General features: G+C 39.0%; 3 protein-coding genes across 7 annotated transcripts; 1 reads left to right on the forward strand and 2 right to left on the reverse strand.

The window, feature by feature from the left end:
- The first annotated feature begins 3,360 nt into the window (after positions 1 to 3,360).
- Positions 3,361 to 9,301, forward strand: LOC119893858. Of its 5 annotated transcripts, none has more exons than XM_038706226.1 (4): positions 3,361 to 3,457; positions 3,712 to 3,819; positions 6,256 to 7,633; positions 8,888 to 9,299. In XM_038706226.1, the coding sequence occupies exons 3-4, from the start codon at positions 6,260 to 6,262 to the stop codon at positions 9,020 to 9,022; spliced, it is 1,509 nt and encodes a 502-aa protein (XP_038562154.1). In that variant the 5' UTR covers positions 3,361 to 3,457; positions 3,712 to 3,819; positions 6,256 to 6,259; the 3' UTR covers positions 9,023 to 9,299. The 5 variants fall into 5 exon arrangements, with proteins under 5 accessions (XP_038562154.1, XP_038562153.1, XP_038562152.1 ...); XM_038706225.1 differs by having other exon boundaries at positions 3,369 to 3,457; positions 3,712 to 3,807; positions 8,888 to 9,298; XM_038706224.1 differs by lacking the exons at positions 3,361 to 3,457; positions 3,712 to 3,819 and adding an exon at positions 3,852 to 4,110.
- A 320-nt stretch (positions 9,302 to 9,621) lies between these two features.
- zgc:162634 (uncharacterized protein LOC555881 homolog) lies at positions 9,622 to 10,452 on the reverse strand. Its single transcript, XM_038706229.1, has one exon. The coding sequence runs from the start codon at positions 10,420 to 10,422 to the stop codon at positions 10,210 to 10,212; it is 213 nt and encodes a 70-aa protein (XP_038562157.1). The 5' UTR covers positions 10,423 to 10,452; the 3' UTR covers positions 9,622 to 10,209.
- On the reverse strand, positions 10,426 to 12,268 carry LOC119893859 (protein preY, mitochondrial-like). The gene is made up of 2 exons (XM_038706228.1): positions 11,996 to 12,268; positions 10,426 to 10,747 (listed from the first exon to the last, which is right to left on the reverse strand). The coding sequence occupies exons 1-2, from the start codon at positions 12,196 to 12,198 to the stop codon at positions 10,603 to 10,605; spliced, it is 348 nt and encodes a 115-aa protein (XP_038562156.1). The 5' UTR covers positions 12,199 to 12,268; the 3' UTR covers positions 10,426 to 10,602.
- Positions 12,269 to 12,482: the final 214 nt, after the last annotated feature.

Genomic DNA, 12,482 nt, shown 5'->3' on the forward strand with positions numbered 1-12,482 from the left:
AAACTGTGAAATACCTACTATCATGAGCGGGAACGTGTCCAGTAGATTTTTGCCATGGCTAACAAATGTAAAAACAACAACCAGTGTTTAGGGAGGTTATTCCATAGTCTGGCAGAGACCTCTCTTAACCTCACGTCTGACGTCACAATTGACTACAAGTTAAAGACACACCCAACACAGGTATCACTACAAACGTTGTGGGAATGTCTTCTTGACTTCAGGCAGGAGTAATGTAGCACCTTGGATGAAAGAAGCGTCAAAAGCAAAGGGAAACAGACAGGGATGTTACCAATGTGCAATTCAAATAATGTTTCAATCACCACAATCATGTGTCTGGAGTGACTGGCACTGACCTAATGTTTCTGATAGTAGTGTTGTAGTACTCGAAAGACCACTTTTTGATGGTCTTGGTCCCGTCTTGGACCATAACTATGGGAATATCAATAAATTGCTTGTGCATTGTCTGATTTATTTGTTATTGCTTCAAATGCAACCAATAACCCTAATTAAAAATGTCACTGTCACTCCTAACCGCGATGGTTAGCATGGAAAAGGAGTGTTGAATAAAGATGTTTATATTGATTTCAGCTCTTAGTGTTTGTATCTGGGTGTGTTAATGGGAATGTGGATTTTTCATCTCAATTTGATAAGTACCTATGATCTCATTCCACATTTTATTGTGTGTCATGTAATGTGGGGAAGTGGTCTTGGTTTTGACTTGGTCTCAGCCCCTAAAAGTCTTGGTCTTGTCTCGGTATCAATAAACTCTGGTCTTGGTCTTGACTTGGTCTCAGTTTGGGCGGTCTTGACTACAACACCATCCTAACCCTAACCCATCCTGTTCTCCACATCAGCCAGCCTGAATCAGTCTGAATGATGACAAAGACCCAGGCATTTTGAAATCAGTCCTACATGTCACAGGAAAAAACCTCATTACACCTGTGAATTGAGTAAAAATGACTTTGACTATGACCTTAAATGGTGGATGAAAAAAAAAAAACTGAACAGAGAGACCTAAAAAACCTAATTCCCCTTCAGTTTCATTGGGTAAACATGTACTGCCCTACAAAGGCAACATACAGTATTACAACTGAGTGAATACCAGAAACTGACTGACAACAACAACAAAAAAAATCAGTAGAAATGTCTTTAAAAAAATGTGCAGTAACTATATTGCATGCATTTTGTATTTGTATCTGCCCAGGCCACCGTGGCGTGCTGCCCTGGCTTGGGAATATGTAAACTCCGTATGCTGCAATTGCATATACTGCATTCTCTGCCATAGAGATAGAAAATTAGACAGCCAAAGCAAGAGAGTTATCAACTAGAAACTAGTTGTGAGATAGCTAGCCTTAGCTAAAATTCAGACTAAATGTATTTATTGAGTTTTCCCTACCAGTTATCTGGAAATGAAAAATGTCCATTTTTGTCAAACTGACAACTTGTTACTTCAGCATGTTACTCCGCATAATTTAATCATGATAATAAGCTAAACTAAAGGTAACTAGCTTAGCTGATCTCAGTTGCTGCAATATTAGCTTTTGACTCTATAGCAATTTGTGTGATTTGGTGCATTAAGTTATCAATATTATCACATATTTAAATGTATTCCATTGTTGATTATTTATTATATTGACGTTAATTAATAACGGACGGGCAGAGACCTAACAAAACAACTATACATTTATTTCTATTGAACTATAAATGGTAAATAATCAAAATAACATGTCTTTATCAAACTGTTTAAAATGGACAAGAAAGCTGGAAGAACACAATGTGTTTGTAGATGATGTGTTTCCTGATTATTCATCTTTATTTAAAAACACTTTCTTCCCCTCAGCTTTACTGTTTCTATATATTAATGAAGCTGGTGTTTAATAAAATCCAGCATCCTATTAGCTAATCCCTGCAGTCCACTGCACACTTTAACAACCCATCTGCTTACCTATAAAAATCTTACTCCTCAAACTAATAAGGGTAAAGAATGTTCTTGTACTACAGCAGGTGGTACAGATGCAGTACACCATAAAGGTTTCTGTCAAACTAATGGGATAGAAATGGGTCACAGCATTACTTACAGTAGGATAAATTGGCAGTCAGACTTTGTAATGGGAATGCTGTGATCTAGCTGGTCTGAGGTGTAAGGTATATTTCCTCCAGCGGCCTTCAAAATAACCTTAAAATATCAGATGTGTGTGAAAAATGCTGTTCTTCTGACAAATGTTTGGAAAAAACACTGGCGTTCAAGATGTTGTAATCATAAAGTATCAGTTCAGATGAATCACTACTTAAAGCATGGATATACTGTATACGCTCAATTTAACGGGGATACCCACAGAAAACCAAGGACATTAATAAGTAAAACTGACCTGGAAGGTCAGTCTTGACCTTATTTGCAATATTTGCATTGCAAAGTCTTACTAGGATAGAGTTGCTCATTTGTCATGGAGATGGAGATGGAAATATTAAGTTAAATTGTTATTAAATATGTCCCTTTTGTAGACTCAGTAGAAGATATATCTGAGCCATTATTGTATAATTCTCTTTCCCCCACCTTTACTGCATCATATGCAGCCTTCATCATTCATGATGTGTCTGTGAATAGAGGACGTTTCTGGAAAACAAAAGAAAAAGTAATGTCCTAGAGTAAATGTATAGAAAACAAGACAATAGATTAGTCTGCTGTACAAAACTGAAGAGGAAATAAAGTTACAAACTAGAATCTGTCTTCTCTGCTGTCTGAAAGGTTTCCCAGTCAGCTGTGTATTATCCTTAGGCCACATCTACTCAGGGAGAGTACACGTTTTTACTGAGAGACTGAGAAAGAGAATGAGTCATGAATCATAACCACAGAGGGATTCTCGTCTAGAGGAGGGGATTTATGAAAGCAATTATTTTCATAGTGACTGAGTAAAAGGACTAAAAGTTCCAAATGTCTTCACTCACATATTTTCTTTTTGTATGAATTTAAAAATGTTATGTAATTTAATGTAATGTAAATGTTAATAAAAAAAGTTTAGACAAAGTTCCAGAGATCTTGGTATATTCAGGTGTGTATTTGTACTTTGCTTCCTAAATGTAATATAAGTGTACCAAATGTAAATTTATTTATTCTGCTACTGTTTGCCCGCAAAAGTTTTGACACTGATTCATGTAGCAGATGGTAAATTGCGACATCAAGTGGTCTTACTGTGAACAGTTTGTGAAACATGAACTCTGAAGATGAACTTTAGAAACACTCTCCTCGGATACACGTCTCATCTTATTTGCGGTGACATAAGACAGGGCTTCCAATGTCGCGAGAAGATAATCAAAAGGTCCTAATCCACACTGCAGGCTTCTTTATGTGCCACCGAAAATTATTGTTACCTCAAGCACCAGAATTACCTAGCAAGCAAAGACGACATGGTCAGGATTTTCTTTGACACCACAGTTGGTGAGGTGTGACAGTTATGAGGTAAAGGCATGGAAACATTAAATAACTACTAGATGTATGGATAATGCATTTTATTGTTAGTTCCAGCATGTTTGAATTGGCGGTATGTTGCATGTAAGACTTATTATTAAAGCTGATTATGTGTACAGCAAGACTATGTGTACTTGGATAAATGAATTAAACCTAATGAAAAATAGACAATGAAGTGTTTTGTGCTGCTTTCCTCAAAAAAAAAAAAAAAAAATCTGTAGTTTTAAATCTGCCTATTCTCTCAGATCCTCAGAAGTCCGACCTTACAGGAAGCACTTGAACTCAGCTTGAACTCTGGGAAGCGGGGGCGCTCTCTTTGAAGTTGAGTCTGCACTCCTGAGGTAATTATTAAGGTATTGCAAAAAACGTTTTTTGTATACTGGCTTTGTATGTTAAAGCCTAGACATGGGTCAAAATAACTCGCTTGGTAGGTGTACAAAGTAGTTACCTTTTTGAACCGCGAAGAAATACGGCCAAAATTAGGCTACAGAAAGTTACCCTAAACCTGTAACGTTACAGTGTGATTTTGCTAAGGCTAATGTGTATTTCGTAATTGCGACTGCTTTCTCTAACGTTAGTTTTAAGCTAGGACTGTAGACAAACCGGTAACAGCTGGGGGTAAATTCAGCAGGCTATATAAAAATGTAAGTAGCCTTATTGTAATTCCATGTAATTTCCCAAGTAGTATCACTTCTTCCACTTCATACACTGTTACATTGTTGCAGACTCTGTTTGTATGTTAACATCCTAAATCGAAGTGCTATCAGTTTCCTTTGTTAGCAAAGAGGTTATTCACGCTGCAGAAAGTAACAAACATCACATATATCCGAAATTAACTTTCACTCAATTCAAGAAAATGATAGCAAAATGTGAATGTGATTCACTCACCAATATTTTTCCATATGTTTCCTATCAACTCTGCTGCAATGTGATACCCAGGAGAAATGTCTTGCAACGAGATAGGTTGCTATTGCTTGTAGGAAGTGGGTACTTAGTCTTTTATATTTGCCTAATCATATATGGATTAATGCTGTAATTTATAATATGCCAGTGTGCTCAGTAAACCTAATGTTTCATCATAGATACAGGGTAAATGGCCTACTATTTAACAGCCAGTAGAGCTGTTAAGGGTACTATGCAAATTATTTATGTCCATGTAAGTATAGTCTTTACTTCACTGAGTTTATCTTCCCAAAAGCAGTGCACATTCATCATGTCTGTTGGCTTGTGCCTGGCCTTGGTGTTAAACCATGAAAAGTGATCAGACAAAGTAGTCCTGTTTAAAAACCTCATTAGGAAACAAGACACCAACACAATGCATCTCAAACAGTTATGCATAAAAGATTTGCTGATAAACACACACACACACACTCACAGCACAATTGCATGCAAATGCAGGTAATAGACAAAGCAACTTGAAGCTGCTGAGCAAGCAAATACAGCGAAGAAGATATTATGGCCGGAAGCAAATGAAAGGATCTATATATACAGCCAGGCGCTTCCACACTGGGTGGGATGGTTCACTGAATGGTTTAATGATCATTTACCAGATCTCAATCCCAGCAGAATACCTACATGAGATATACAGAAAATATTGAAAAATGGATGTTGATGGATGCAACTACTCATTTGTTTTCTTTTTAGACCAGCTGTCCAAATCCAAGGATATTTAATCTGCTATTATATGCGACACAGAAAAGTGTAAAACCCTCACATGTGAGAGGCTGGGACCAGTGAATGTTTAGCGCTTTTGCTTAGAAAATAACAAAAAATAATGAATTGATTATCAAAATAGTTACCGATTAATTTTCTGTCGATTGACCAATTGCTAAATTGACCGTTGCAGCTCTAAAAGACACTACAATCTTAACATTCACACCTGTAGACGCCAGTAAGTTAAAAGACAAAATCAATACGCACTCAGTTGTCAGTTTATTAGGTACACCTAGCTCAAGCTGAAGCGATTAGACGACAAATGGATTTGTCTATCGACAAAATTTTTTTTTAATTATTTCAGTCATTTTTTTCATCACACATGCTCCAGTTTCAAGATTTGTTGCTTTCTTCTACTTTATATCATTGTAAAGTGAATACCTCTTGGTTTTGGACTGTTGGTCTGACCAAACAAGTTATCTGAAGATGTCACCCTGGGCTCCGAGGAATAGGAATGGGTATTTCTTTCACTTTTTTCTTATTTTTATGCACCTAGCTAAAATGAATATAGTCTAATAAAACAGCCCTGCTGTAAAATGTACCCTCCTGAAGAATATAATGTTCAGTTTTTGATAGAGGCTGGTGTTTCTGATATTTATATATTTAGTCTCATTGATATAAAACAAGACCAATGAAGTAGGTTATAGATACAGATGGGACAAAACACAAAAACAACAGTGGACTAATACAGTCTCACTTTCCTTTAAATGACAGTAGACACACCAATAAAGACAAAACAGTAGGTGTTGTGGTGGTGTATGTGATTGCTTTTGGAGTTTTTCCCTTTGTTTGTAAAATTACAGGTAGCATAGCCCTGCCTGTCAGTTTGAAAAGTGTTGAAATAACTACAAAAATAAGACATCCCTTTGTGGTATCACTTTGTTTGATCAGATGCTTGTACATATTCTGTAATAACAACATTAAATAGGAACAGAAATGACATTTGACCTAATTTAATCAACTCATCTGTTATCTTGCATTCTCTTTAAGTTAGTGTATTTATCTATACAGGTGTCTAAAACTAAATATAAAACTATGTATTCAAAACTATGCTCTTTGCCGTATCTGTTGAACAGAGCCATGAGCGACTGTGAGGAGACAGACTTCTTTTGGGAGTCTTGGACTTCACCGGGCAAAAGAAAAAGGAAAAAGCACTCCAAAAAGGACAAACAATGCCTAAAGCAAACAAAAAACAACATAACCGTGAAAACAGATGAGAGTGTCCAGAAGAAAAAGAAAAAGAAAAACTTGAAATTCAAAGAAGCAATGAAGGGGATGAAAGAAAAGAAAAAAGAAAAGAAGAAAAGCAGATTGGCTTTGGAACTAGGAACTAACAGTTTTATTTTTACACAGGGCAGTGTTGCACAAGCAAAACCTACCGTGAAGCCTGAAACATCAAATTCACACAACAATGACAAGCTAAAAGTAACTCAGGACTCCAAGAAGAAAACCAAAAGAAAAAAGAAAGTGGCGTTTGACTTATCACCAGGCTACATCCGCGTCAAACGTCCTAAATTTGGCTCGTCATCTCTGCAGTGTCCCAGAGAGAGCACCCTCTCAGAAGCTGCGAGAGGTGGGGAGAGCTGTTCACAGGTCACGGTGGCAGGGTACAGCCTGGCACAAACACAGGATAATGACTCCCAGTGCAACAGCCAGGATATAAACAGCCAGGACCTGTTTATCACCCAGAAGACATTCAGAGCATCGCCCTCCGAATCTTCCAGTGGTGAAGCCAGTGACAAAGCCGTCACTACAATTCCTAAAATGTTCACACAGCAGGACGAGAATCTTGAAGGATCATACAAATGTCCACAAGAATCACATTTCAATTTCCAGCATCCCAGAAAGCCAAAGACAGTCCAGGTACTCAGGTTCACAGATGAAGAAGAGGAGTTCAACAAAGCCCATCAGAATCCCAAGAAGGGAAAATCCTTTCAGACACAGATGGAGCTAAACGCAAACCTTACTAAGGAGAAAGAATTATCACGTCCTGTACATATAAAGCAACGTGCGGTGAATCCTTACCTGGATGTGCCAATTGATGTAAATTCCTCCCTGGATGTTGCAAAGTCAAAGAAACATTCCTGTACTTCAAGCCAACAGTCCACGACAAGCACTTCCACACAGACAGAAAACTTCTTCACCACTGAGCTCTGCTCCTACCTCAACTTCTGCCAAAAAGCTAGAGTGACTTTGCACTTTGAAGACTTGAAACCGTTGGACCTGAGCCTGCAGCAGAGGGCCAGAAAAGATCCATCATGCTCTTCGGACATGAGGGAGGAAGAGGTAAAGAAAGAGCCTCCCGGTCCACACCCTAGGTCTGCAAGCACACAAGGTAAAGGTGAAACAACTCTGAGCCCCCTGTCAGAGTCCGAGCCCAAGTCTGTAGACACGACAACCTCCAGTGAGGACACCGAGCCCCCCTGTCGCACTGGCAAGCTGGACCTGACCCAGGTGGTGCACTGCAGTCACACTGGCCCACACAGCCATCAAATATCTTGTATCTTGCACAATCTACAATATTCACACGTTTCTTATTTTTTTGTCAAATGCCTACAGAGAAAAAAGGATAGCTAAATCAGTGTATCTTAAAATTACAGTGCCTTATTCATTTCTCTCAAACCCCTTTTATAAAGAAAATATATCTGACTAGAAATCCACATGTGATGATGTGAAAATTGAACCAATATTTCATCACTACACTTTAAGGACAAGGCTGGCAACATTGAATTGATCCTATTAACAAGTACTGTGTCTGATGCATCTCAGCCATAAAGCTCCATTGTTGCCAAAAAAACTATTAAAAACACACCAGCGAGTCATGGTGTGAAATGTACCTTCATGTACCATGAACAAACATATTGGTGCTGTACAGTAAATACTAGCTAGTGCACCAAATGTGTATTAGTCCGTCGCTACAAAAAGTCACCAATGAATACACTATTTCAGTGGTAGGCAAATAGCTGCTCATGGGCCAAATATGGCCCTGCAAAGCTGTAGTTTCCCTTTTATGGGTTGCATCAAAACCTTTACATGATTCATCATAAATGCTGTAGGTAATAATGTAAATATAAAGCTCATGGAAATCCACATAAATATGACCTAGAACCATCTATCCAACACCAAGGTGGCAACAACAGAACATCCATTCAACCACAGGGAGTCATCATGTACTGTGTGTAGTCGTGTAGTGCAACACAAGAGTCAAATCTGCATCTGTCTGCCCTCAGACACAATCCTAAAACAACCAATTTACTAAATCAGTTTTATGTTTAAATGAAGTAAGATACACAAACATATAATACTCTAACAAACAAAACATGAATACTACATAAACCTGTGTCTCCACTGCGCCTGTAAAACAATGAACATCACTGCTGACCCCTGCATCATTTACTCCTGTTTGAATAAGATTTGGTAAGAACTACAGTGCCTAGATGTTTTAGGAAATGACGGAGCTGAAAATGGGACTATATGTGACCAATTATAAAGATTCACATCTTCAGTAAGAACCAATGGGCTTGAGGCTGAGAGCCATAGACAGCGCAGGAACGTCGGAATGTGTTAAGAGATGGACTTATTGTGTTTTGGTCTTTTCTGTCGTGGCGGAACGGAAAAGGTTTTGTGTTAATAAGAATAATTTGCAAAAAGGGTCATTGAAGTGTTTGTCACTGTTCAGTAACAAAATGACATTCTGTTTGACTTCAGGTCAGAGCAGTCCAGATGAGACTCAACGAGTCCTTCTTTTTCAAGACAAAAGGAGAGGGACAGTCTCCCAGACCGGCGTCTCCACTGATGAAACTGGTTCAGAGCAGAGAGGTGAAAAGCAGGAAGGGCCACTGAGGTCTTACGGAGGGATGGAAATGAAGGTTTCTATACACTAACCTGCTGTCACATTCTTACCTTTTCTGCTGGAACAGCGTTTGTCCTTAAAGATCAGTAGAAAGGTGTGATGTTAACAGTGGCCGTCAATCCCTTTATGATAAACGGTAGAAAGGTCTAATAGTCATGATGGATTTTATTCTGAACATGAAAAGGAAAAATATATAGGACAAGAGAAAGTAAATCTATTCCAAAATGAACTTGCGGAGAAAACTTACATATTCCTTATTGCAGTAATGATGACTTTATGTATTTGTCAATTGTTTGAATTTTCAAGTTAGGCTTTCATTTAAATTGTTGCTACATGGTTCAAGTCCACACAGGTTGTTTGTGTTCCTCCTTTGAATATCAGTTTCAGTGACAGCCTTTCGAATGTTTTTAGCAATCTATGACATCAAATTGTAATTCATAGCTTTGTTCGTCATCTGTTCTGTATGAAAGCAAACCTTTAATCTATTAAAGTTTATTTATTGCGAAGAAAGTAATTTACTTACTGTATAATCTGTGACATATACTGTGTAAGAGTTTTAACAGTGTTTTTCCAAATCACACAGTGAAGCTTCAATGTAATATTATCTTTATTAATTTCACCTCCATAGCAAGTAAATAAAAATTTGTCACATGACAGACAAATACCATAGTAAACCTTCCATTTCGGCTCAAACAGTGTCAACTACATCCAGTTCAGAATAACTAACATCACACTGTAACACCCAAATGTTCAAGATTTACTGTGCTACTTTGACAAAACTTGCCAAAAGGAGCTTGTTTAGTAGCTGTTGTGACTGTAACATATTACTATAACGTACTGTAGTCTAAGCCAGACGACTACCAGTATTCAAAAGAAAAAATCTTTATGTATATTATTGCTTAGTAATGTAAATCCACCTATGGTTACTGTCAAAATTAACAAAACTTTAGTAATAGATTTTTTGCTGCTCTCACTCTGTCAGCATGTCCTGTCTAGTTCTGCCTCGTGGAGAAAAACAACATTTTCTGCTGCTGACGTGACATCTAGTTTTACCTTTTATTACCTAAGAAACTAAATGGGTAGCAGAAATTCTAGGCACATCCCCAATAAATTACTGAATAGTGCTCAAGCTCTGTTCAGGTGGATTCTTCTTTTAACAGAACAGAGTCAGAACAGACTAGTTATGTCTAAAGAGCTTGATCCCAATCCAGCTCCAGAGGTGGAAGAAGACGTAGACGGGGATGGTGACCGGCAGCAGCAGGCTGTAGAAACACAGACTGCTGCTGCTGGTGCAGCCTTGTGGGAAGTTCTCATCCACTGCAGCAGAGTAGAACAAACCAAAGAGAGACACTATGGGGACTAGCCCCACCATCACGGACAGGGAGAACATACCTGCAGATGGGTTCTGACACAGGGTACTACCCTAGTAAATAAATATCTGAGTACAAGTTCTCACTGTGCAGCAGTCCAGTTACAGTGTTAAATAGGTACTGTCTCTTTCAGTCCATTAAAACACAACAACGTCCGGTCTGATTGGTTTGGGTCAGCTGAAGGTGCGGTCGTGGGGTTTCTACCCTTGCACTGGTGTGGTCGAGGTATCGGTGTCTTTCTGGATGAGCCTGGCTTCCTGAGGGATCATGTTTGGGATGCCACCAATGATGGGATAGGCGATACCGAGCTCCTCATTGATCAGCTCATTGGTTTTAGCCTCGTATCTGGGGAGAGACAAGAGCCACATCATTCTTCTACAACGAACACCAGTCTTCAAAGTCAATCTTTTATTTATTTCAACTGAAAGCTGACGTCATCTTTCCCACAACACCTGGCAACCGTTACTCCCCACTACCGTGTTTGATATGCTGTTACCAAATGTGGTGATGATTTAATGGCTAAAACTGTCTGTTTAGAAACAAGGTCACATGCTTTTGAGAGCAGGGAGAGAAAACAGAGAGCCACAGATGTTCGTGTAACACCAGTTCACTGATTTGGAAGAGAGGGAAAAAGCGCTTTATTAGGTGGAAATACATTTAGACGTCGAAATTTCAACATGAATGAAAGACCTGCTTTATTATGTGTACTGCAGTAGAGTCAAGAAACATGTTAAATAGGCTATATGAAATTGAAACATAACGTTCACTAATGTTTCCCTGTGCCTGGGACGAAATAAGGGTTCGTCTGTACTCGAAACGTCCAATGTACGATCGTAAAGTAATACCATGAAGTACGCAGACAACAGTATGAAATGTTTCCCGTCATCGCGGCTTTGTGATGTAACTCCAACGATGTAGCAATAAACCTAAATTTTAGAAATGGGCAGATGACCCCGAAGCTCCCGAAGCTTCCAAAGCTCGTTTCGATCGGCTGATGACGTCCGAAGCTTCAGACGTCACTGGTGCGTCAGAGAGAGCTCCATTCAGCTAAACTATGAGGTCGGCACATGAATGGGACGTGGAGAGAAGAGGATATTGGAGAAATGTGGTGACGTACTAGAAAGACACAATCACAAGTAACTGTTATGAGAAATCTGACTCATGAAATGTTACAGAAAAATCAACCATGGAGTTAACACGGCCACAACTCAGGTGCATTCATTTTAACAAAAATATTTATTATGTAGGTTGGACAATGACTTTATTTTTTTACTGTAACATATTGCGTAGAAACATTTACATTTAATTAAGCACTTCTGAGCCAAAGTATACAAATTTAATAATAAATCGCGGGCCTCTTGGAATTTTATTGCACACATATGAGACTAACTATGATCAGCGACGTGTTGTGCTTTGGCCCCAGTCGGCTGCTATGAGTTTCGCAAGTCACTAGATGTCACTGTGTTTGTTGAGTTTGAAGCTTTGGATCTTTTTTCGGCACACACAGAAAGACAGCCCCAAAGCTTCATTACGCATCCGCTCATCATCATCATCTGCCTAAATTACTTTGCCCGGTTGTATCTGTCCTCCTACCTCAGTGGCTTCTTGGACAGCGGGCATACCAGGAACTCAAGCAGGGAGGTGTCAAAAGGCTGCTGCGCTTCGTCCTTCACGCCTGAGAGGCTCCTGACCGACACCGAGGCGGCTGTCACCCTCTGGTTTAAGGGACCGGTCTTCCCATGGCGGTGAACACGAACTGTTTCTGTCACCAATCTACCCAAAACACTCCGAAACATGACCAAAACTGCTCCACAAGCTAGCGAGCACTCCCCGACAGGAAGCGCCTGTACAGAAACTGTGCAACCGAAATATGAGTCCTCTTCCTGTTAACCGAACACAGTGGCATTGGTTCCACGTGTTAATTTCTTTAGCAACCCCTTTTCACAAATATTTAACATCAACGTAATAGCTTATCTCGTAAACTGTTTATGGTCGCATATATATTATATCTGATATAACTGTCATTATAGTCATAACTATGAGTTGGAGAGTGTCTGTTTGTACATTTGTCCGTATGGTG

The sequence above is a fragment of the Micropterus salmoides genome, unplaced genomic scaffold, assembly GCF_014851395.1.
Source record: "Micropterus salmoides isolate LMB-PRFRI ecotype aquatic unplaced genomic scaffold, ASM1485139v1 Ms_hic_scaffold_8, whole genome shotgun sequence".
Taxonomy (NCBI): domain Eukaryota; kingdom Metazoa; phylum Chordata; class Actinopteri; order Centrarchiformes; family Centrarchidae; genus Micropterus; species Micropterus salmoides.

Bases quoted from the DNA above. Each gene is read 5' to 3' on its own strand.
- LOC119893858 (XM_038706223.1), top strand. From the start codon at position 5,606: ATGTCACCCTGGGCTCCGAGGAATAGGAATGG. The intron at 5,638-6,255 runs GTATTTCTTTCA...TCTGTTGAACAG, and splicing joins GCTCCGAGGAATAGGAATGG to AGCCATGAGCGACTGTGAGG. The intron at 7,634-8,887 runs GTGGTGCACTGC...GTTTGACTTCAG, and splicing joins GCAAGCTGGACCTGACCCAG to GTCAGAGCAGTCCAGATGAG.
- zgc:162634 (XM_038706229.1), bottom strand. From the start codon at position 10,422: ATGTTCTCCCTGTCCGTGATGGTGGGGCTAGTCCCCATAGTGTCTCTC.
- LOC119893859 (XM_038706228.1), bottom strand. From the start codon at position 12,198: ATGTTTCGGAGTGTTTTGGGTAGATTGGTGACAGAAACAGTTCGTGTT. The intron at 10,748-11,995 runs GTAGGAGGACAG...GTCTCTCCCCAG, and splicing joins CTGTCCAAGAAGCCACTGAG to ATACGAGGCTAAAACCAATG.